Source organism: Saimiri boliviensis, chromosome 1, assembly GCF_048565385.1.
Source record: "Saimiri boliviensis isolate mSaiBol1 chromosome 1, mSaiBol1.pri, whole genome shotgun sequence".
NCBI lineage: Eukaryota > Metazoa > Chordata > Mammalia > Primates > Cebidae > Saimiri > Saimiri boliviensis.
In genome coordinates this window covers 32917724-32941781 of record NC_133449.1, presented here as the reverse complement: position 1 = coordinate 32941781, position 24058 = coordinate 32917724, and the positions used below count along the sequence as shown (strand labels likewise).

General features: G+C 37.2%; 1 protein-coding gene across 11 annotated transcripts in view; it reads right to left on the bottom strand.

Moving 5' to 3' along the window:
* LTBP1 (latent transforming growth factor beta binding protein 1) overlaps window positions 1-24058 on the bottom strand; it is a 476883-nt gene that overhangs the window by 148330 nt on the left and 304495 nt on the right. For all 11 annotated transcript variants that reach the window (XM_039478754.2, XM_039478757.2, XM_039478764.2 and 8 more), the window contains one exon: window positions 11298-11420. In XM_039478754.2, coding sequence (XP_039334688.1) covers window positions 11298-11420 — 123 coding nt within the window. The remainder of the gene's footprint in view (window positions 1-11297; window positions 11421-24058) is intronic.

Genomic DNA, 24058 nt, shown 5'->3' with positions numbered 1-24058 from the left:
GAGGTTTCCTGACTTGCCTTTCCCTTACCCAATTCCTCTAGCATCTGGGGCTACTAAAATACCTACCCTTCCTAACCTTCTTGCTCAGATACAAATGTTCATTCTTCCAACAGGACTAACATCCCCGGAATAGCTACAAGAAACAATCCAACTATATTAAGGCTTTGTGACACAGTAAAAAAGAGCAAGGGATTTAATAGCCTGGGCTCAAATTGTGGATCTACCACTTGCCAGTAGTACAGACTAGAGAAACTCAATTTAACTGATACAGTTCATTTTACGTATCAACTCGGCTAGGCATTGATACCCAAATATTTGGTCAGATACAGGTCTGGATGTTGCTGTGAAGGTACTTTTTCAAATATGAGATTAGTATTTAAATCATAAGACTTGGGTAAAGCAAATTATCCTCCATAGTGAGGGTGGACTTCATTATTATAGTCTCGTAATGTATTTTGAAGTTGGTCTATGAAGCCCCAACAGAAAATCTGTGCTGAGGGAGAATTTTGCCAGCAGACTGCCTTCAGATTCAAGCTGAAACATCAGCTCCTCCCGGGAGATTTCAGACTTGCTATCCTTCATAACTGTGTGAGCCAAAGTGAAGAAAGTAAAAAACAGACATTATCTATGAATTAGGGGATGAGGAAAGGGGATTTCAGGGAGCACAGGAGACATTCCTCAAGCTTCAAAACTTACGTAGAATGTCTAGTAAGGGCATCCCTGCCAAGGGCCCTTAGAAAAGTGGTAAAATAGAGAAGTCTGAGTATTTTCTTCTCCCTCTCTTACTCATATTTTGGAGTCTGTGCAAGTGAGCTGTAAATATCAAAAGTCACAGACCAAAAGAAAAAGAACATTTAAGAGCATGGTTATTATGCTCAAAAGGATAGCAAGTCCCTGGAATAATGGAACATTCTTCAGTTATAGCATGCTGAATGTGTCTGTAGGTTGAATAATCTTTAGAACACATACATATGTTCTAGCATAGCTCACACAGGATTTTCTCTAAAATTTCCTCTCCATATTGACCATTTGGAACTTAACAACACATATTTCTAGAGAAGCCATATCAGGTCATCTCACAAGAACCTATCTTACGCACAGTGGGGCTTAATTGTAATATTAACTGCATCAGTGTGAATTCTAAGTCCCAAGAACGAGAGATATTCAGGTCAGAACAGTTTCTTCAAATCTTTGACATTGGTGAACTGTGATGTTGGCTCCCTTCAACTTAAATCTCTATACCCACTTTCTTATATCCACACCTTAGGATATATCTAGAGTTATAGACACTATGCCTGTTATAGTTACCCTGTTCCCCTACCCAAGTACTCTATTTTGAAACAACCTATCATGACCATCCTCATAATTAAAGGCTCTAAATGAGCAAGTTACTATTTTAAAGAATTAATATGTGTGTGCTAATTACTGAAACAATTGCTTATTAATTAAAGTGAGTCTCTAGTTGCTGAATTCCCATGCATTGTACAAAGAAAAATATAAAATTTCAGGCATTTTATCATCTGAGGGATGAAGCTATGTCTAGTGAGGCTGGATGCGGTGGCTTATACTTGTAATCCCAGCACTTTGGGAATTCAAGCCAAGTGCATCACCTGAGGTCAGGAGTTTGAGACCAGCCTGACCAACATGGTGAAACCCTGTCTCTACTAAAAACATAAAATTACCTGGGCATGGTGGCGGGTGCCTATAATCTCAGCTACTTCAGAGGCTTAGGCAGGAGAATCACTTCAACACAGGAGAACCACTTGAACCCAGGAGGCAGAGGTTGCAACGAGCCGAGATCGCACATTGCACTCCAGCCTGGGCAACAAGAGTGAAAGTCCATCTCAAAGAAAAAAGAAAAAGATATGTCTAGTGAACTAATTCTTCCCAAACATCTTACCCTAAAAGATCTTGGTTTTGTACGCTTTTTTCCTCCTACCATTTCCTAACCCAAATATTCTCCATAAGTTCTACAGTACTGGTGTTTTTTCTATGTCAGCTTCCAAAGCAGTCCAAATACAAGTCTTTAGAATAGGAATAGAAAAAGAATCACTGGCTTGCAGAGTCATTAATAAGTCAACTCTTAGCTTATCAGGGGTGTCAGCTTATGTTCTAACTAAACATTTTGACCTGCTTGAAGTGTACATAAGAAAAAGCAACTAGCTAATAATAAATCAGCTTCTTCAAAGGTAGAAGGAGGGCAAGAAGGAAACCACTGAAAAAGGCTGGCTTACACACCTATTTTTTTAAAAAATTGACATATAATTTGCACATATTTATGAGGTACATGTGATATTTTGTTACATGCATAGAATGTATGATAATCAAGTCAGGGTATTTAGGGCATCCACCACCTTGTGTATTTATCACTCCTATGTGTTGGGAACATTTCATGTCTTCACTTCTAGCTATTCTGAAACATACATTGTTGTTAAGTATAGTCACCCTATTCTGATACAGGACATCAGAACTCATTACTTTTAACTGTACGTTTGTACCCAATAACCAGTCTCTCTTTACCCATGCCACCCTTAATCCATATACCCTTTCTATTTGTCATTCTGATCTCTACCTCCAAGGGATTAACTCTTTTAGCTCCCACATATGAGAACATGAGATATGTGTCTTTCTGTGCCTGGGTTATCTCACTTAACAAAATGACCTTTGGTTTTATCCATGTTGCCCCAATATATTTTTTGCAGCTGAGAAGTGCTCCATTTCATGTATATACCACATTTTCTTTATCCATTCATTGATGAAAACAGGTTGATTCCATATCTTTGCTATTGTGAAGAATGCCATAATAAACATGGTGGTGCTGATATCTCTTTGACATACTGATTTTTTTTCCTTTGGATAAATACCACACCCAGTAGAGGGACTTCTGGATCATATGCTAGTCCTATTTTTAATTTTTTGAGACATGGCCATATTGTTTTCTATAAGAGCTATATTAATGTACATTCCCAACAATTTATAAGAATCTCCTTTTCTCTGTATCCTCTCCAGCACGTTTTTTAAAAAAATGTTTAATAAACAATTTTAACTTGTGTAATATGATATTTCATTATGGTTTTGATTGGCAGTTCCTTAATAATTAGTTATGTTGAATATTTTTTCATATACCCATTGGCTGTTTGTATGTCTTCTTTTGAGAAATGCCTTTTTATGTTCTCTGTCCATTTTTAATCAGATTATTTGATTTTTTTCCTATTGAGTTCCTTTTATATTCCAGGTGTTAGTCCCATGTCAGATTAATAACTTGCAAATATTTTTTCCCATTCTACATGTTGTCTCTTCACTCTGTTGTTTGTTTTGCTGTATAGCAGCTTTTTCACTTAATATAGTCTTACCTGCCTATTTTTGTTTTTGTTGGTCCTTTGAGGTCTTAGTCATAAAATCTTTGCCTAAACCAATGCCCTAAAGGATCTCCCCTGTCTTCTAGTAGTTTTACAGAGTCTTCTATGTAAGTTTTTAATCTATCCTGTGTTTATTTTTTTTATACAGTGAGAGACAAAAGTTTATTTTCATTCTTCTGCATAGGGATATCCCGTTTTCTTAGTGCCATTTACCAAAAAGATATCTTTTACCCAATGTATATTACTGGTGTCTTTGTAAAAAATTAGTTGGCTATAAATACATGACTTTATTTTGAGTTATCTAGCCTGTTCCATTGGTTTATGTGCCTTTTTTTAACACCAAGAGTATTCTGTTTTGGTTACTATAACCTTGTAATATATTTTGAAGTCAGGTAGTGTGATGCCTCCAGATTTGTTGTTTTTGCTCAAGATGATTTTGGCTATTCTGGCTTTTTTGGGGTCCCAAACAAGTTGTGGCATTGTTTTTCTATTTATGTGAAAATTGATCTTGGTATTTTGATAGAAATTGCATTCAATCCATAGATTACTTTGGGTAGTATGGTTATTTTAATGATATTGACTCTTCTGATCCATGAACATGGGATGTCTTTCCATTTGCCTGTGTCCTCTTCAAATTTTTTCATCAGTATTTCATAGCTTTCCCCATAGAGGTAAATCTTCTTGGTTAAATTTATTCCTAGATATTTTATTTCTTGTGGCTATTGCAAATGGGACTGTCTCCCTCAGTCTTTCTCAGCTTCTTCATTATTGTTATATACAAATTCCACTGAGTTTTGTATGTTGACTTCGCATCCTGCAACTTTACTGAATGTATTTAGCAGATCAAAAAGCTTTTTTTGGTGGAGTATTTAGGTTCTTCTATATATAAGATCGTATTATCTGCAAAAATGAAAACAATTTGACTTCCTCTTTTCCAATTTAGATGGCTTTTTCTTTCTTTCTTTCTTTTTTTTTTTTTTTAACTTCTTTTGCCTGATTTCTATAGCTAGGACTTCCAGTACTAGGATGAATGTGAGTGGTGAAAGGAAGCATCCTTGTCTTCTTTCATTTCTTAGTTAGCTAAGCTTAGAAAGCTTTTAGCTTTTTTCACTCAGTATGATGTTAGCTGGTAAGTCTGTCATATATGACCTTTACTACATTCAGGTATGTTCCTTTTATGCCTAGTTTGTTGACAGTCTGGTCATAAAGCAATGTTTAATTTCGTTAAATGCTTTTTCTGTCTACTGAGATGATCATGTGGTTTTTGTCCTTCATTCTGTTGACGTAATGTCACATTTATTGATTTACGTATATCGAATCATCCTTGCATCACTGGGAAAAATCCCACTGGATCATGGGGTGTTACCTTTTTGCTGTGCTGTTGGATTCAGTTTGCCAGTATTTTTAGAGGATTTTTGTATCTATGTTCATCAGAAATATTGACCTATAGTTTTCTTTTTTTTGTTCCATACTTGTCTCGTTTTGGTATCAGGGCAATGCTTTGGATGAGTTAGGAAGAATTTCCACCTCTTCAATTTATTGGAATAGTTTGAGGACAACTGGTGTTAATTCTTCTATGTAAGTTTCGTAGGATTTGGCACTGAAGCCATATGGTCCTGGGTATTTCTTTGTTGAGAGATGTTTCATTACTGATCCAATCTCATTACTCATTATTGGTCTGCCCAAGTTTTCCATTTCTTACTAATCCAATCTTTATAGGATGTATATGTCCAGGAATTTATCCATTTTTCTCTAGGCTTCCCAGTTTGTTAGTATATAGTTGTTCATAATAGTCTCTGATGATGTATGGTCTCTGTTATCAGTTGTGATGTCTCCACTTTCATTTTGTATTGTTTATTTAGGTCTTCTCTCTTTTCTTCTTAATTAGTCTAGCTAGTAGTTGATTTATTTTATCTTTTCAAAGGCCCAACTTTTCATTTCATTGATCCTTTGTATTTTTTCTAGTTTCTATTTCACTTAGTCCTGCTCTAACCTTTATAATTTCTTTCCTTCTACTAGTTTGGGGTTTGTTCTTATTTTTCTAGGTCCTTGAGGTACATCAATAGACTACTGTAAGTTTTTCTAATTTTTAAAATGTAGCCATTTATTGCTATAAATTCCCCTCTTAGCACAGCTTTGGATGTATCCAATAGGTTTTTGGATGTTGTGTCTCAATTTTCATTTGTTTAGAAATTTTTAAAATTACCCCCCACCTGCATGTTTTTTAAGAGACAGGGTCTCATTCTGTCACCCAAGCTGGAGTGCAGTGGTGAGATCAGAGCTCAACTCCTAGACTCAAGTGATCATGCTTCAGCCTCTTGAGTAGCTACGACTTCTGGTTTACACCGTCAAACTCAGCTAATTTTTTTCTGTAGATATATGGCTCACTGTACCCATTTTTCCCAGGCTGGTCTCAAACTCCTGGCCTTAAGCAATTCTACTGCTTTGGCCTCCCACAGCACCAGGATTACAGGCACGAATCATTACCCCGGCCAGATTTCCTCCTTAGTTTCTTCCTTGACCCAATGGTAATTCAGAAGCATAATGCTAAATTCCACATATTTCTACATTTTCCAAGTGTACAGTTTCCAAATTTCCTTTTGTTATTAATTTCCAGTTTATTGCATTGCAGTCTGAGAAGACATATAATCTTGATTTTTAAAAATTTGTTGAGACTTTATTTATGAGACAGAGTCTCACTCTGTCACTGAGGTTGAAGTGCTGTGGCTCAATCTTGGTTGACTGCAACTTCCACCTTTTTATTATTATTATACTTTAAGTTCTGGGGTACATGTGCAGAATATGCAGGTTTCTTACATAGGTGTACATGTGCCATGGTGTTTTGCTGCGCCCATCAACCCATCATCTACATTAGGTATTTCCCCTAATGCTAGTACTCCCCTATCCCCTACCCCGACAGGTCCCGATGTGTGATGTTCCTCTCCATGTGTCCATGTGTTCTCATTGTTTGACTCCCACCTATAAATGTGAACAAGCGGTGTTTGGTTTTCTGTTCTTGTGTCAGTTTGCTGAGAATAATGGTTTCCAGCTACATTCATGTCCCTGCAAAGCACACGAACTCATCCCTTTTTATTGCTGCATAGTATTCCATGGTGTATATGTGCCATATTTTCTTTATCCAGTTTATCACTGATGGGCATTTAGGTTGGTTCCAGGTATTTGCTATTGTGAACAGTGTCACAATAAACATATGTACACATGTGTCTTTACAGTAGCATGATTTATATTTATAATCCTTTGGTTATATACTCAGTAATGGGATTGCAGGGTCAAATGGAATTTCTGGTTCTAGATCCTTGAGGAATCACCACACTGTCTTACACAATGGTTGAAATAATTTACACTCCCACCAACAATGTTAAAGCATTCCTATTTCCCCACATTCTCTCCAGCATCTGTTGTTTCCTGACTTTTTAATGACTGCCATTCTAACTGGCATGAGATAGTAACTCATTGTGGTTTTGATTTGCCTTTCTCTAATAACCAGTGATGATGAGCTTTTTTTCATGTTTTTTGGCCACATGAACATCCTCTTTTGAGAAGTGTCTGTTCATACTGTTTGCCCACTTTCTGATGGGGTTTTTTCTCATAAATTTGTTTTCTTTGTAGATTCTGAATATTAGCCTTTTGTCAGATGGATAGATTGCAAAATTTTTCTCCCATTCTGTAGCCTTTCCACAGTGATGATAGCTTCTTTTGCTGTGCAGAAGCTCTTCAGTTTAATTAGATCCCATCTGTGAATTTTGGCTTTTGTTGCCATTGCGTTTGGTGTTTTAGTCATGAAGTCTTTGCCCATGCCTATGTCCTGAATGGTAATACCTATGTTTTCTTCTAGGGTTTTTATGGTTTTAGGTCTTACATCTAAGTCTTTAATCGATCTTGAGGTAATTTTTGTATAAAGCATAAGGAAGGGGTCCAGTTTCAGTTTTCTGCATATGGCTAGCCAGTTTTCTCAACAGTATTTATTAAATAGGGAATCCTTTCCCCATTGCTTGTTTTTGTCAGGTCTGTCAAAGATCAGATGGCTGTAAATATCTGGTATTATTTCTGAGGCCTCTGTTCTGCCCATCGGACTATATGTCTGTTTTGGTACCAGTACCATGCTGTTTGGTTACTGTAGCTTTGCAGTACAGTTTGAAGTTAGGTAGTGTGATGCCTCCAGCTTCGTTCTTTTTGCTTAGAATTGTCTTCGCTATGCGGGAACCTTTTTAGTTCCAAAGGAAATTTAAAGTAGTTTTCTCTAAGTCTGTAAAGAAAGTCAATGGTAGCTTGATGGGGATAACACTGAATCTATAAATTACTTTGGACAGTATGGCCATTTTCATGATATTGATTCTTCCTATCCATGAGCATGAAATGTTTTTCCATTTGTTTGTGTCCTCTCTTATTTTCTTGAGCAGTGAGTTGCAGTTCTCCTTGAAGAAGTCCTTCACATCCCTTATAAGTTGTATTCCTAGGTATTTTATTCTCTTTGTAGCAATTGTGAATGGGAGTTCACTCATTATTTGGCTCTCTGTCTATTATTAGTGTTTAGGAATGCCTGTGATTTTTGCACATTGATTTTGTATCCTGAGACTTTGCTGAAGTTGCTTATCAGCTTAAGGAGATTTGGGGCTGAAACGATGGGGTTTTCTAAATATACAATCATATCACCTGTAAACAGAGACAATTTGACTTCCTCTTTGCCTAACTGAATACACTTTATTTCTTTCTCTTGCCTGACTGCCCTTGCCAGAACTTCGAATACTATGTTGAATAGGAGTGATGTGAGAGGGCATCCTTGTCTTGTGCCAGTTTTCAAAGGGAATGCTTCCAGTTTTTGCCCATTCAGTATGATACTGGCTATGGGTCTGTCATAAATAGCTCTTATTATTTTGAGATATGTTCCATCAGTACCTAGTTTATTTAGAGTTTTTAGCATGAAAGGTTGTTAAATTTTGGTGAAGGCCTTTTCTGCATCTATTGAGATAATCATGTGGTTTTTGTCACTGCTTCTGTTTACATGATAGATTACATCTATTGATTCGTGTAGGTTGAACCAGCCCTGCATCCCAGGGATGAAGCTGACTTGATTGTGGTGAATAAGCTTTTTGATGTGCTACTGGATTTGGTTTGCCGGTATTTTACAGAGAATTTTTGCATCGATGTTCATCAGGGATATTGGCCTGAAATTTTCTTTTTTTGTTGTGTCTCTGCCAGGTTTTGGCATCAGGATGATACTGGCCTCATAAAATGAGTTAGGGAGGAGTCCGTCTTTTTCTGTTGTTTGGAATACTTTCAGAAGGAATGGTACTAGCTCCTCTTTGTACCTCTGATAGAATTTGGCTGTGAATCCATCTGGTCCTGGGCTTTTTTTCGCTGGTAGGCTATTAATTACCACCTCGATTTCACAGAATTCACCAGCAAATCAGACTGGGTTGGTTTAAATCACAAATCCTAAAGGAACTCTGTATGTCTCTGTGATGTTACATGTGGTAAATTCAGAGGAAGAAGAAATAAATCTTCTCACTCAACAATGGTAAAAAGCCCAAGTTTTTACTTCGAACTCTCAACGGAACACTTAACTAGCAACAAATGTCCTTTAATACTTATCGTTTCAGCTGTTGTAGGTGAACCACAAAGTTGAATTATTTATTTTTCAAATAAGAATGGATGCTTGTTTAATAAGTTCAGAATTATTTGGGTAATGACAGGGAAAATAAATGCTAAGGAAATGTGCTAGCATTTCAAAAATCTCATTGTCAAATTTCTACAATCTTATTAAAACCTGGATGTCGGCCCATACCTTAGTCATCAGATCTAGTCAAAGTTTCATAGAACATTTTGTGACTAGTTCTGCAAGTTTACCTAATATATAAACTTCAATGTAAGAGCTGTAACCAGACTACAAGCCAAATTATAAATGGAGGGGAAAAAGCATTTGTGGCAAACTCTATATTCAAACTCTACAATATTTACGCTTAAATTATGAAACGATTTAAAATACTCATTCATGTAATTCATATCAGCCAAAAATGATCCCCTAAGTTATCTGGTATCATCAACAGTGTGATTTTTGGCCTGAAATTTCCAAATCCCTGCATCAGTTTCAAAAGTACCTTGAGTGCAAATGTAATTTTATGGTCTAATTTTACTACCCCTTAAGAATGCCTTATAATTAGGTGTCTGTCTGCTTCATAATCAGAACGCTCTGTAAAATAACACAGAAAAGAGAACTTACGTGTAAAACATCCTAATCTGCAGTTGACAGTTTTTAAAGGAAAAGAGTAGTAATTAGTAACAATATTTCAAAAGACTCAACAAACACACCTAAAAGTAATAAATGAGACTTGTTGTTTTTATCTTACTACATTTGTCATTATTTTATCACCTCTACATACCTCACCTTAGGGCACAGAGTTAGAGAGATAAGCTTGGTTAAAAATGAATGACAGTATCTTCATGAAGAACCTGTCAACCAAATGGGAAGTTTCAAACTAGGGACAAGAAAGATGCACCTCAGTACAGACCAAAGCTACATTAAAAAAATAAATAAAAGTGGCTGGGCACAGTGGCTCACACCTGTAATCCCAGAACTCTGGGAGGCTATGGCAGGTTGATCCCTGAGGTCTGGAGTTTGAGACCAGCCTGACCAACATGGCGAAACCCCATCTCTACTAATAACACAGAAATTAGCTGGGCATAGTGGCACATGCCAGTAATCCCAGCTACTTGGGAGGCTGAAGTAGGAGAACCGCTTGAACCTGAGAGGCGGAGGTTGCAGTGAGCGCCACTGTATTCCAGCCTGGGCAACAAAGTGAAACTCCGTCTCAAAAATAAATAAATAAATAAATAAATAGAAAAACCCTACAGGAAATAACCTAATACACAATTCCTCTTAAAATTATCCTAATAGTTTTCTGCCATGCATCCATTTAACTCTATAACCTTTAAAAACCTGCAGTGCTGCAACACCCGTGATTACAGTCATGCTACTCAGCAGGCTGAACAGAGGTCACTTGAATTCAGGATGTGAGTCCAGATAGCAAGACCCCATCTCTTTAAAAAAAAAATCTTACAGTGCTCATCTACTTTTGTAATAATGGACACGATTACTTTAAAAATAAGGCAATCTTAAAATTAATTCTGCATCTAAGAACTTGACACCTAAAATGCAATCCTCTCTAATGGCATATGACCTGTAGTGACTACACGGATTCGTTTTCCCGGAGAGAAAAATCATGGGTATCTGTTTGGTGAAACTATTTCAGAACCAATATCAGAACATGCTGTTTGATGAAGGATTTTTACCCTTATCAGAAACAAAGGAAAAGCTCAGAAACATTTTTAAGGCAAAACAGTAAAATTTAAGGTCATTTTGGTGGGTTTAAATAACAAGACAATATTTGAAATTAGAACTGAATTAGAAAATCTAAAACAACAGGGCCTTGGTAACTATTTTCCAGAATTTTACAACTGAGAAAGTAGTGAAACTTCATTAAATCAGAGTCCAGTGACTCAGAATTTGGAATAATTAAAGGCAGATGCCAGGACACAGTTTCATTCAACCTAAAGAATGCTTAAAATACTGTATTTATGAAGGAAAAACCTACTATAATTTCTCAGGTACCAAAAAAGGTTGGTATGTTCATGTTAATTCCTCTTTTCATCAAAGTGTATTTCCTCAGCGTGCTTAGTCTCTATTCTGAGTTTTAGCTATTATATTTTTATTACCACAATAAAAATGCATTTTAGAGGAGGTTCCATATTATAGATTTATTTTACCATGTCAGGAAGGCCCCCTCCTTGTCATTTTAATTAATGAGGTTTTCCTGCATATTTACAAGCATTCAGTTGACCACTGAGTATTTCCATTCTTTTGGATAAACCCTAAAGACAATCAATCCAAAATATGAATAAAAAGTGATTATTACTTACGAACACAACTTGAAAAGGTAGGATCCGGGCCAAATCCTATTTTGCAGGTACATCGATAGCTGCCCATGGTATTCAAACACTCACCATTAGGGCATACACCTTGTAGCTGACATTCATTAATATCTGCAGGAAAACACAATTCTTTAGAAGGAGCAGTCAAGCACTGTTGAGCAGATTCTGGCTCCAAATTGCATTTACTTCCTCTTTCACGGTAATAATCTTTTAGTTACAGCAAAAAAAGGATGTAGCAGGTGTGAATAACCTTGAATCAAATCAATTAATATTTGTTGAACATTCACATTTTCTATAGCAAATACTTATTGCACACCTACTATATGCCACATGCTAAGCATTTACTAGTGGAAAAAAAACTGATAAAAATTCTGCCCTTTGCAGAGTTTTTTTTAGTGTTAGTTTATGTTAGGTAATAGGAGCATATAGGTAAGGCAAAGACTCTCACCCTGGAATCACTGACAGTCTAACTGCGCATATGAATATTTGAAAAACTAAAGAAGTAAAAAGCAGTTCAAGTTATCACAAGGAAGGACTGTCATAAACTGTTAGAAGCTGAATTATGAAATTGCCTAAACAGTCAGTAAAAGCCACAGAAGGAAGCTGGAGGTGGGGCAGACTGTGGCACTGAGGAGGGGGTAAGACTTTAGAGTACTGATGTCTAGGCAGGAGCAGGATGGATGGGCGAGGAAGGGGAGGAATGACTTGTGTGGGAAACACTGGAGCTTGAGCACAGAGTGTGGCCCATGGAAGGAGGCTCAGGAAATGATGAGTCAAACCACTGGCTGGAAAAGAAGATTCAGGAAGGTAAATAGCTGGAAACAGAGCTGGTAAAAGCCAGGCTGCATCTGGCTTCAGTAAAAATCTATATTAACGGTTTCTGGCTCAGGAAAAGGCGGAGTCAAAGGTAGACTCTAGTAAGATTCACCTGGCCAACACATGGCTTGGTGAGAAAAGATTAAAAGTCTGATCACTTGGGCCAGGCAGGGTGGCTCACGCTTGTAATCCGAGCACTTTGGGAGGTGGAATTGGGCAGATTGCCTGAGCTCAGAGTTTGCGACCAACCTGGGCAACATGGTGAAACTCTGTCTCTACTAAAATACAAAATTAATCAGGTATGGTGGTGCCTGCCTGTAATCCCAGCTACTCAGGAGGCCGAGGGAGGAGAATCAGTTGAACTCGGTAGGCAGATGTTGCAGTGAGCCTAGACTGAATCAAAGCACTCCAGCCTGGGGAACAGAGCAAGACTCCATCTCAAAAAAAAAAAAAAAAAAAAAAAAAATCAATCAATCAATCAATAAAAAAATAAAAATAAAAAAGGTCTGATCACTTGAAGGAGTTATGCAAGTATGAGGTAGATAACAGCCAGGCTGGTGATAGTGAGAACAATCAGGAATGTAAGGAATGGACAAATCTTCTCCATCTGCTTTTTTCTTTTTAATTGAAATGCATGGTGCTTGATTGGACTACACACCATGAGAAAGTAAGAGAAGGGAGTCAAGGATGTCTGGGAGGCTTCTAATCTGAGAGAAAAGGAAAAAAAATCACTGCTGCTTTTGCGGAAGGAGTTCTAAGGAAGAAAGAGGGCAGGTGAATGAAGAGTTCAGTTTTATAGTTCAAGGTCACATTGGGATACCCAAGTAGAAATACCCAGCAGCAGAAGATTCAGAAATAGAGTGAAAGAGGAAATCACTGCTAGAAAGAGATGCTTAAGATACTCTGCATATGGAGATCCAGGCGAAAATCAAAGTCATTTGAAAGAGGAGGGATAAAAATGAGGTATTTCACAAAGAAAGATTATATAGTCACTTGGAAAGGTAATTAATTGAAAATCAAAAAAGAATGTGGTAAGTTAAACATGAAAAATTGGCAGTCATTTGTATTTTATTCAGTGTAGCCTGTGAAGCTTAATTGTTAACAAACTGCCTATTAACACTTCAATTTCAAATAATATTTACTTCCTTCAATCATTAATTCTTCTACAAATTTTTATTGAGGGTCCCAAAATGTTAACTTTCTAAATTAAAGTTGGATACAATGGTAGCAAAACGTTATTATCAGGATAATCACATAAAAAGAAAACATAGCTCTCAATCATTATTTAATCAAATACTAACATTATTTGAACATGAATATTTTAATTCTAAGTAGGCATCATGATCTATATGTACATATTTTACTCAGAACAGGCAATGTTTAAGTTAATTTCAGTGACAAAATGATACCTTCCATGACATTAAAATGATAAGTAAATGTATATTTGTTGTATAAATTCTATGGTGTTCCAACTTGCACATAGCTGGAAACTGGTACAGCTAGATGACATCTGGCAGGGCACACAGTATAGCACCTGACCATCTCATTCTTTATTGACGTGTGTGTTGCTCTGTAATGCACACTTAATGTACAGCATGTCGTTGAAAATATTCCCCCATAATTCATTCTTTTTAAGAAAACCACCATGAAGGACCAGGAAGAGTGCCAAGTCCAGTTGGAGCTTACATGGTACAAGCGAAGCCCCATTATATGTCCCAAGTAAAACCTCAAGTTTGGGTAACCAGCCAGTTGTGGTCAAGAAGGCTGGACAAAATTTTCACTCTTCTGCTTCCCCTCACATCCGCACTAGGCTATGATTATTAGTATTCCTCTTCCCCAGAATGGCCTGTACTCCTAGTCACTGGCCGCACTCCTACACATTCCATGATAAGATTGAGGACCCAGAATTTTCCCTTGGTAACTTTCCCTATAACAGCATCATCTCAGCCTTGTGGCTGGCTGCCAGGCTAAGGTAGAGGACTCCCCCCAGACTCATAAATACCCGATTTACAACCAATGCCTAGGACCCTCTTCCAATGCCCCTTTGACTCTCCATACTGCTTGCTCAGTGCTTTGACCAGGATGCCATGGGAATGGAGGCCAGGAATTCAGACTTAAAAAAAAAAAAAAAAAAAAAAAAAAAAAAAAAAAAAAACCCAGCAAACCTACTGGGTATAGACAGGAAGAAACAGAAAAATCCACAAAGAAGAGGATTCATGTAAGATGCTTCCTGTTACCACTGTTTTAATCAGCTTGTGCCACCAGCACTGGGACCACCACTTCCCCTAATTTTGGCCCGAGGAACCCAGGAAGCGCGGGCCTTCCTTTGTGACACATTCTCACAGCTTCCAGAAAAACTGTTTCCTTCAACATCTGTTTTTTTAAAAAAATATTTCCTGAACTACTACAAATTAGAGATTAGATTTAATTTATATACAACAGAGTATATCAATCTTAACTATACAACTAGGTGAATTTTTGCATATCCACATGTGGTATAACCACCACCCAGATCGTGATTAACAACGTTTCCATCACCTCAGAAGGTTCTTTGTGCCCCTTCTCAGCCAACAAAAACTTATCCCCCATAATTTTAACATAGGACTTCACAAATTAACAAATTAGTATCTTTCTAATAAGAAACAGGAGAAACTGTCTAAGTGACTTTTCTAGACAGGTAGTCACAAGCTTTCTAAATTAAACCAAAGGATAATGGAGACTTGCAAACATGGTAAGAACAAAGCATTAGTTGAACTGAATGCACTGTATCTGGATGAGAGAAGAACATTCCACGTGAAGACATTATCAGGCCAAAGTTTAACAACCGTATAGCATATGATGGGTGAATGGTGAACCATAATTCTATTCAGACTTAACAACTGTATAAAACATGGTGGGTGAATGGTAAGCCAATTCTATTTAGACTTCATTGCCTAAAGCTATCTTCTTTTTTAATAGAATAACACTTGATTATAATATTTGTCATTTTATAAATAACTTATTTTTAAATAACATTAAATAACATAGCATTTCAGGAGTCTCATATTTTATTTTAATTAATTTATTTATTTGGGATGGAGTCTTACTCTTTCGTGCAGGAGGGAGTGCAGCAGCATGATCTCAGGTCATTTCAACCTCCACCTCCCAGGTTCAAGTGATTCTCCTGCCTCAGCCTCCCGAGTAGCTGAGATTATTGGCACGTGCCAACATTCTCGGCTAACTTTTTTTTTTTTTTTTAGTAGAGATTGGGTTTCACCATGTTGGCCAGGCTGGTCTTGAACTCCTGACCTCAAGTGATCTTCCCATCTTGGCCTCCCAAAGTGTGTGAGCCACTGTGTCTGGCTGAGTCTCATATCTTAAAGGGTCAACTAACGTTCCTTAATGGATTATGACTAAATCAAAAGTATTTTAATTATTTAGTTTGAAAAACACATGAATTTATTCCTTGTTCTCCCTCTACAGATCACCAAATTTCTCTGGAAGACTGTGGGAGTCTGCCTTTGAAGAAGTGGTATAAACAACTACTGCACGTAGCACAACTGACTGAGTTAAAGAATGAAGGCCAAAATAAACGGCTGAAGGGGCTTGGCACCCACATACAGCCAGTCGCCCATTCCCTATCCCCATCTGAGTTTTTGTGTTCAGGCAGGCAATCTAGAAGTTTCTAGAAACAGCAACAAGGAAAGAAGTTCATATAGATCCAGGTGCTCCTCTAGAGTAGGCAAAATCCATGAAGCTACAGCTAACACGCAGAAGCTTTACATACTTTTCCAATTACTTAAAACATTTACAGGTTTCTCTGCCTGTATAGCCTACCACGTACTTCAGGCCACAGATGAAGTTCAAGAATACAAAACTGCTTTTCTTGTAAAACTGCTCTTCTTCTAAAATGGTCAAATACTGGCAATGTCCTATGGTTCAACCTAATAAAACAGAAATAAGAAGCCTGGGCATCTATTAACCAGGTATAGAAAAACACAGAGCAATCAGGCATACATGCATAACAAGAGACTCCCTATGAACAAGCCAACATAAAACAGCCTAAGTATTTCAGTACAGAGGAAGGATGCAATAAACTGACAATGAAGTGAGGGCCTTCATCATTCTTCTTCCTCATCACCATCCTTTATATTTGTATAGCATACCACATCTCATTGAAACTTCACGACAATTCTGGATGGTGAGCAGTACAGGAATAATTATTCCATTTTATAGAGATAATTTTGTCCAAGGCCATATTCCTAAAAAGGATGAAGAGGACTAGTCATAGGAGGAATATTCCACTAAGACCTAGCTTTTGGTCCAACTAGGGTTTATGTTATGTTACCTAGGGCAAGTCTCTGAGTTTCTCTTGATCTCAGTGTCCTCTCCTGTAACACAGAGGAGCTGAACAATATAATCCCCAAGGTTACTTGTAGTTTAAATATTCTCCAACTTCAAAACAATCTGCCAGTTGCCAGGGCTGAAAATGCCAGGGAATAAATAAAGTATGACATTTGGTGCATAATAGATTATGAATAGCACAAGCACTCTTATGGGAAACAAATATATTTTTATGCATCTATTCTCCTACAGGAAAGTATGTATGTTTAACAGAGTGAGTAAGAATTTACTGTCTTTTTCATGACACAAGTTTATACAGGAAATGAGGCATGTCCAACAGGAGTCAGGACAAGGTGAGAACAGGACACGAGGATCTTTATCCCACGTAAAAATATGAAGCTTTCTGGAGATTCATCTGAATGGGTTCAGCTTTTGCTAGTGAATAGAAATTCCATAATAGAATTCCATTAGCAGTATGACATCCACTTGAAAGCAGAAAAATACCTCGACACAAATACTTATCCCAGACAGACTATTAAATCATTTAATAAGGATCACTTACTTTAGGAAGAAGAGTTCACTCTTTAAGACAACATGTATATTTCTTAAACTTCCAAAGAACAACTTGCACTGGGTACACATACCCATGAAGGAGTGGGAAGGTATTCTATAGGGTACACACAGGCTGGGATACTTTTAAGAGAACTAATCTACAGATCTTCAGCCTTCAGATGTTACTTTTTGAAGTGATCTGCCTAAGAACATATTTTCCAGTCTTCCTTTCCTGTCTTCCCCTTTCCTCAGAGGACCAAGTCAAGGCATACCTCTTGCCCATCCAGAATCTTTCTAGGCCTTCTAAGTACAATGTCTTGAAAGGTAAAATTCTCACAGGCACAGAATAAATGACCAATTTACAAATATATCAATCCGAGGATAGAGTCACAGGAAAAGTAATGAGTCTGAGTTGTTTCATAAGGAGATCTGGCTTTACCAACTAGGTTAAATGGCAGAGACTTTATCAATAGCATGAACCAACTCTGCAGCTCCAAAGTTTTGATGAAAATATTTAATGCATGCATACAATATAAATGTGCCAGAAATTAACCTATTGTATCCACTTGACTTTTTAATTAAAATGTACATCTCAGCTTAAAGATATGTGAACACATAACTTTTTCAAAATTATTCTAGGAGATAAGTGAACAAAAAAATATTTGAAAACCAATGTTCTAGAGCAATTTTACTCAAGGTATTTTATACAAAACACAGACTATGTAAGACCTCTGCTAAAAGAGGGGTTCTACAGCCAAATATGTTTGAGAAATATTGCCTATTCTATGCACATGTGTATTTAAAACCTGAGGAGTCCTTTGGCAAAATCTCTTGTTTTTCTGTGTTTAACTTGTTTCTCTGCACATTTGGCTGTGGGATCCTTTTTAACACACAGTCTATTAACATCCCTCTGAACTGGTGGTCTCTGGAAACAGTTTGTGAAATGTTGCTCTCTGGGGCCAGCTTCAAAAACTATTATATGAGTCTCTTCATGATTATATTTGCTTCTATCTAGGCCCCACTCTGCTAAAGACTATGTCCATGTCCCTGACACTGTCCCATGATTTTAAAACAATCATCCACAATAGAATGGATTCAATCACTGAACTCACTGACAAAAGTCAAACCACTATGGGAGCAACTCCTTTCCTTCCAATTCTTCTGTCTTCGGGGTAACATAATAAAGGAATTATAAGAGCCCAGAGAACAGCTTGTATTTATTTCTTGATACATGTGTGCTACACATGGAAGATGCTGCTAGTAACACACACTTACTCTTACTCTGTTGGTCTTGGACTCATGACTGTAGACTACAGACACTACATTAACTTCTCCTTGAAATATTCACAGTAACAAGAATCCATCACGGGCTTTCTTCATCACTCATATACTGTAGCCATCTTCCCATTCATTTTACAGCCACAGCGATTAAGGTCAAAGAGCTATTGAAAAATACAATGTGCTAATGACTCACTTCACCACTGTCTTTCCTGAGGAAGAGTGAATAAAATAAACAGACATTTCCTTTTTGAATCCTGTCCCAGCATAGTAAGAGGACATACCAGAAATATAATTCTAAAATGCACAGGAATGGGTCCCAACTTGATTTGCAAATGCCAAAATAGGATGCTCAGGTCCAGATCAAAAACTGTTTAAATTCTTACTGAAAATACTGTGCATATTTCAACTAGAAAGAACGGCAGCAGTTCTAAGAGGATGTCCAGGACAGTTGACACTTTCAAAACAGTCAATTACCTATCAGTTCCCTCTGAGCCATTGACTATTGCAAAACATGATTTAGCATCATACTAAGTACATGACAGTTTCTGAGATTAAATGAAAATACAATAGAAAATTATAATTAACCTCTGGCAGGCTAAACAAAATGAACATTAAACATTTCTAAGTATTTTGAAGAACTGAATTGTCAAGTCTGGTTGACCACAGTCTTAGTTCTTACCTGTTGGTTTTCTACTATTATTTTCAAACCATATACCAAGAACAATGGATTCTAAGTTTCACCTTTTACTATATTATACTTTTAAGTTTTGAAATACATGTACAGAACGTGTAGGTTTATTACATAGGTATACACATGCCATGATAGTTTGCTGCACCCATCAACCCATCATGTACATTAGGTATTTTTCCAGATGCTATCCCTCCTCAAGTCACCCACCCCTGACAGGCCCTGGTGTGTGATGTTCCCTTCCCTGTGTCCATATGATCTCATTGTTCAACTGTCAGTTATGAGTGAGAACATACGGTGTTTGGTTTTCTGTCCCTGTTGTTAGTTTGCTGAGAATGATGGTTTCCAGCTTCATCCATGTCCCTGCAAAGGACATAAACTCATCCTTTTTTATGGCTGCATAGTATTCCATGGTATATATGTGCCACGTTTCTTTTATCCAGTCTATCACTGATGAGCATTTGGATTGGTTCCAAGTCTTTGCTATTGGGAACAGTGCCACAATAAACATATGTGTGCCTGAGTCATTATAGTAGAATAATTTATAATCCTTTGGGTATATACTCAGTAATGGGATTGTAGGGTCAAATGGAATTTCTGGCTCTAGATCCTTGAGGAATAGCCACACTGTCTTACACAATGGTTAAAATAATTTACACTCCCACCAACAGTGTTAAAGCATTCCTATTTCCCCACATCCTCTCCAGCATCTGTTGTTTCCTGACTTTTTAATGACTGCCATTCTAACTGGCATGAGATACTATCTCATTGTGGTTTTGATTTGCCTTTCTCTAATAATCAGTGACAATGGGATTTTTTTCATGATTGTTGGCCACATGAATGTCCTCTTTTGAGAAGTGTTTGTTCGTATCGTTCGTCTACTTTTTGATGGGGTTTTTTCTTGTAAATTTAAGTTCTTTGTAGATTTTGGATATTAGCCCTTTGTCAGATGGATAGATTGCAAAACTTCTCTCCCATTCTGTAGGCTGCCTTTTCATGGTGATGATAGTTTCTTTTGCTGTGCAGAAGCTCTTCAGTTTAATCAGATCCCATTTGTGAATTTTGGCTTTTGTTGCCATTGCTTTCGCTGTTTCAGTCATGAAGTCTCTGCCCATGTCTATGTCCTTAATGGTATTGCCTAGGTTTTCTTCTAGGGTTTTTATGGTTTTAGGTCTTAATTTAAGACTTTAAGCAATCTTGAGTGGTTAACTTTTGTATAAGGTGTAAGGAAGTGGTCCAGTTTCAGTTTCCAGAATATGGCTAGCCAGTTTTCTCAACAGCATTTATTAAATAGGGAATCCTTTCCCCATTGCTTGTTTTTGTCAGGTTTGTCCAAGATCAGTTGGTTGCAGATGTGTGGTATACTTTCTGCGGCCTCTATTCTGTCCATTGATCTATATGTTGTTTTGTACCATGCTGTTTTGGTTACTGTAGCCTTGTAGTGTAGTTTGAAGTCAGGTACTGTGATGCCTCCAGCTTTGCTCCTTTTTGCTTACAATTGTCTTGGTTATACAGGCTCTTTTTTGGTTCCATATGAAATTTAAAGTAGTTTTTTCAAATTCTGTGAAAAAAGTTAATGGTAGCTTGATGGGGATAGTATTGGATCTATAAATTACTTTTATAGATAGGGCAGTATGACCATTTTCACAATATTGATTCTTCCTATCCATGAGCGTGGAATGTTTTTCTATTTGTTTGTGTCCTCTCTTAATTCCCTCAGCAGTGGTTTGTTCTCCTTAAAGAGGTCCTTGTAAGTTGTACTCCTAGGTATTTTGTTCTCCTTGTAGCAGTTGAGAATGGGAGTTCACTCATGATATGGCTCTCTGTTTGTCTATTACTCGTGTATAGAAATGTTTTGTGTTTGCGGCCATACCACCCTGAATGCACCCAATCTCGTCTAAGTTTCATCTTTATGCTCACATCACCCTCTAGTTTATTCCCCAAAACCTACTAGAAATAAATAAACGTAGCAACTCACTTATGATAATGCAATGAAGGGAACTTTAGAGACAAAGCTTTAACTTTGGGGCAATGATGCCTAAGCAAAGAAGTCAGAGAAGAATAAGATGGAAGAGGGGAAAAAGTATTTAAATAAAAACATCAATGGACAGTTTTACTTTAATGAGCCAGAACTCTGAATATTAAAATTGTACTGGCTATATACTATTGCATGAAAGAAGCCAGACACTAAAGAAAACATGTACTGGATGATTTGCAATTTCATAAGATAAAATTGATCTGAAGTTAAAAGGCTAGTGATTACCTCTGGAAAAGAGAGGCCTACACACACATCCACACACAGACACACACACACATCACTACTTATCTCATAAGGTTGTATCCAATGCACTTAACATGATGGCTCCACTAAATAGCTATTCAATAAAAGTTAGCAAAATATATAAATAAGTAGATTAAAAAGTTGTGTAAGACAATCATGAACAAAAAGTAAATTTACTAATATTAGAAAAGAGAAAATTATCAAATTCTTATACAAACAATATCATAAGAAAAGTTCCATGGGTCAGAAGCTACCATTACAATTGAGCTCTAGACCAACGGGCCTCAGAATTCAAGTGGAAATTTCCATAAAATTGACAGACAGAAAAAGAAAAAGAGTGGGGAAGATGAAAATAAACTTCTGATTCAAAGTAAGCTTATAAACCCAGTTAAAAATTTTAATGCTTGTTTGCTAAGAAACTAATTGACACCAACGATTTGAATATAAATATTGTCTAGATATGAATATTTAATGAAATGGTCTCATAAAGATTCTTCAAAGATTTTTACCATGCCTTAAAAGTTAAATGAATACTTAAAGAATATGAAACAAGAACAGGTAGCTATAACAATAATTTATTACAAATCTTGGAAATGAAAAACATAGTCTTAAAATTAAAAATGTAACAAATGGGATAAAGCCTAGATGGCATAGCATAGCAAAGCAGAAACTGGAAAACCGGAAAACAGAACTGAGATAACCATTCAAAATGCAGCAAAAGGGAGAATAAAAGGACAAAAAAAATTTAAGAGCCATGAAAAACAGACTCCAACTTTTGCTTAATGAGAGTTTCAGCAGAAAAGCATGGTAGAAAGTGGTATTTGAAGGCATAAGAGGTGAACACTTTCCAAATTTGAAGACATGAGTTTTCAGATTGACATTACATGCTGAGCAAAATAAAGATAAATCTAAATATAGACACATCATGATAAAACTACAGAAGATAAGGAATTAGGAGACTATCTCAAAGGAGAGAAAGACATCAACAAAGGAAGAAGCGTCAAAACACGGAAGTCAGAAGACATTGGTATAATGTAGTCAAGCACTATTAGAAAACAACTGTCAACTGGGAACTGTACACACTAGTAGTCTCATAATAAAACGAGTGCAGAATAAAGATATTTTCAGACACATAAAGCATACACTTTAGTGACCCTCACTAAAGGATCTGTTAGAATATAACCTCAAAATACAGGTTAACCAGATAAAAATACAAGGTATCAGTCAAATTTGAATTTCAAATAAATAATTGGGATGTACTTACTTTAAAAAGTATTTGTTGGCTGGGTGCGGTGGCTCATGCCTATAATACTAGCACTTTGGGAGGCCAAGGTGGGCAGATCATGAGGTCAAGAGATCGAGATCATCCTGGCCAACATGGTGAAATCCCATCTCTACTAAAAATACAAAAATTACCCAGGCGTGGTAGCACATGCCTGTAGTCCCAGCTACTCGGGAGACTGAGGCGGAAGGATCACCTGAACCCGAGAGGCTGAGGTTGCAGTGAGCCAAGATTGCACCACGACGCTCCAGCCTGGCAACAGAGCAAGAGTCCGTCTCAAAAAAAAAAAAAAAACCAAAAACACAAAAAACACAAAACAAAACACTATTTGTTGTTTATCTGAAATTCAAATTCAACTAGGTATTCTGGATTTTATTTGGCAAATCCCCCCCAAAGAAGAAACAAATGCAGAAAGCAAGCACAGGATACAAGAAATGCCAAAATCATTAAAATGACAGTAAATTCATTTAATTATTAGCTGTCTGGAAGGAAAAAGTTATATTTCCATTAAGTACACCTTTGACAATACCTGTAAAATAAGGACTCTGGTCTAAGCCACAAATCCATTTTCTTTCAAGTATCCAAGAGGTTGTCCTAATGACCTTTCAGTGTATCACTGACAAAGGTGCTTTCCTTGATCAAACTCTAGTCAGGCTCCTCTGAACCCTCTTCTCTGTTAGGGTCTGACTTCATGCATGCTTCTGTATTTATCTCTTCATTGTTCAATTTTAGCTAGAATCCTGTTAAGTTAATTTAGCTAGAATCCCCCATGCTGGATATCTTACTGGGTTCCTCATTTTCCACCAAGCCCTAGGTAATATCTACTCAGGTCACCCTGATCTGCCTTCAGCAAGAATACCCTCCTAGGTGCCTTAGCCAGAATCCCCCCTTACTCCTGATGTGTCCTCTTAGTAATTTTTCATCCACTGATACCACACCTTCACCCCCACTCCTTGGTAATCAATTTTTACTTTTCCTTATTTTCAGAGTTGAGCCCAATCTCTCTCCCCTACCCCAAAATCCCACTGCGGTAGTCCTTATACCTCTTGCAATAGTTACCTGAATAAAGTCTGCCTTACTGTTCTTTAACAAATGTTATGAATAATATCTTTTCTTTATTATCAAGTTAAAAGCAGTACAAATCCAGTAATTGTTTTCCCAGCACGTATCACAAAGTCCATAATTAATCGCATGCAAATGGTGCATGCAACTAATCATATAAGAGCTTTGCCTGAAAATTCTCCATCATTTCATCTCATCCTGCGTGTCTGTTTTAATCTGGCACTAGGCCGAAGGACACATTCTTTTCTCCAGCCAGGCAGGCTTTCCTGGGGATCTCACCTGCACTTGCCAGTCCTCATTTATCTTACGTTCTCAAAGGATTCAAAGACCAATCTTCCTTTACCTGTTCACAGTGCTGCAGTTCACACTCGGTATTTTTTTGGTAATCATTAAGACGTCTGAAAGTTAAGCTACAGTCCAGACAAGTGCTTTGTAACCAAAAAGTCCTTTGCAGAATACTGATC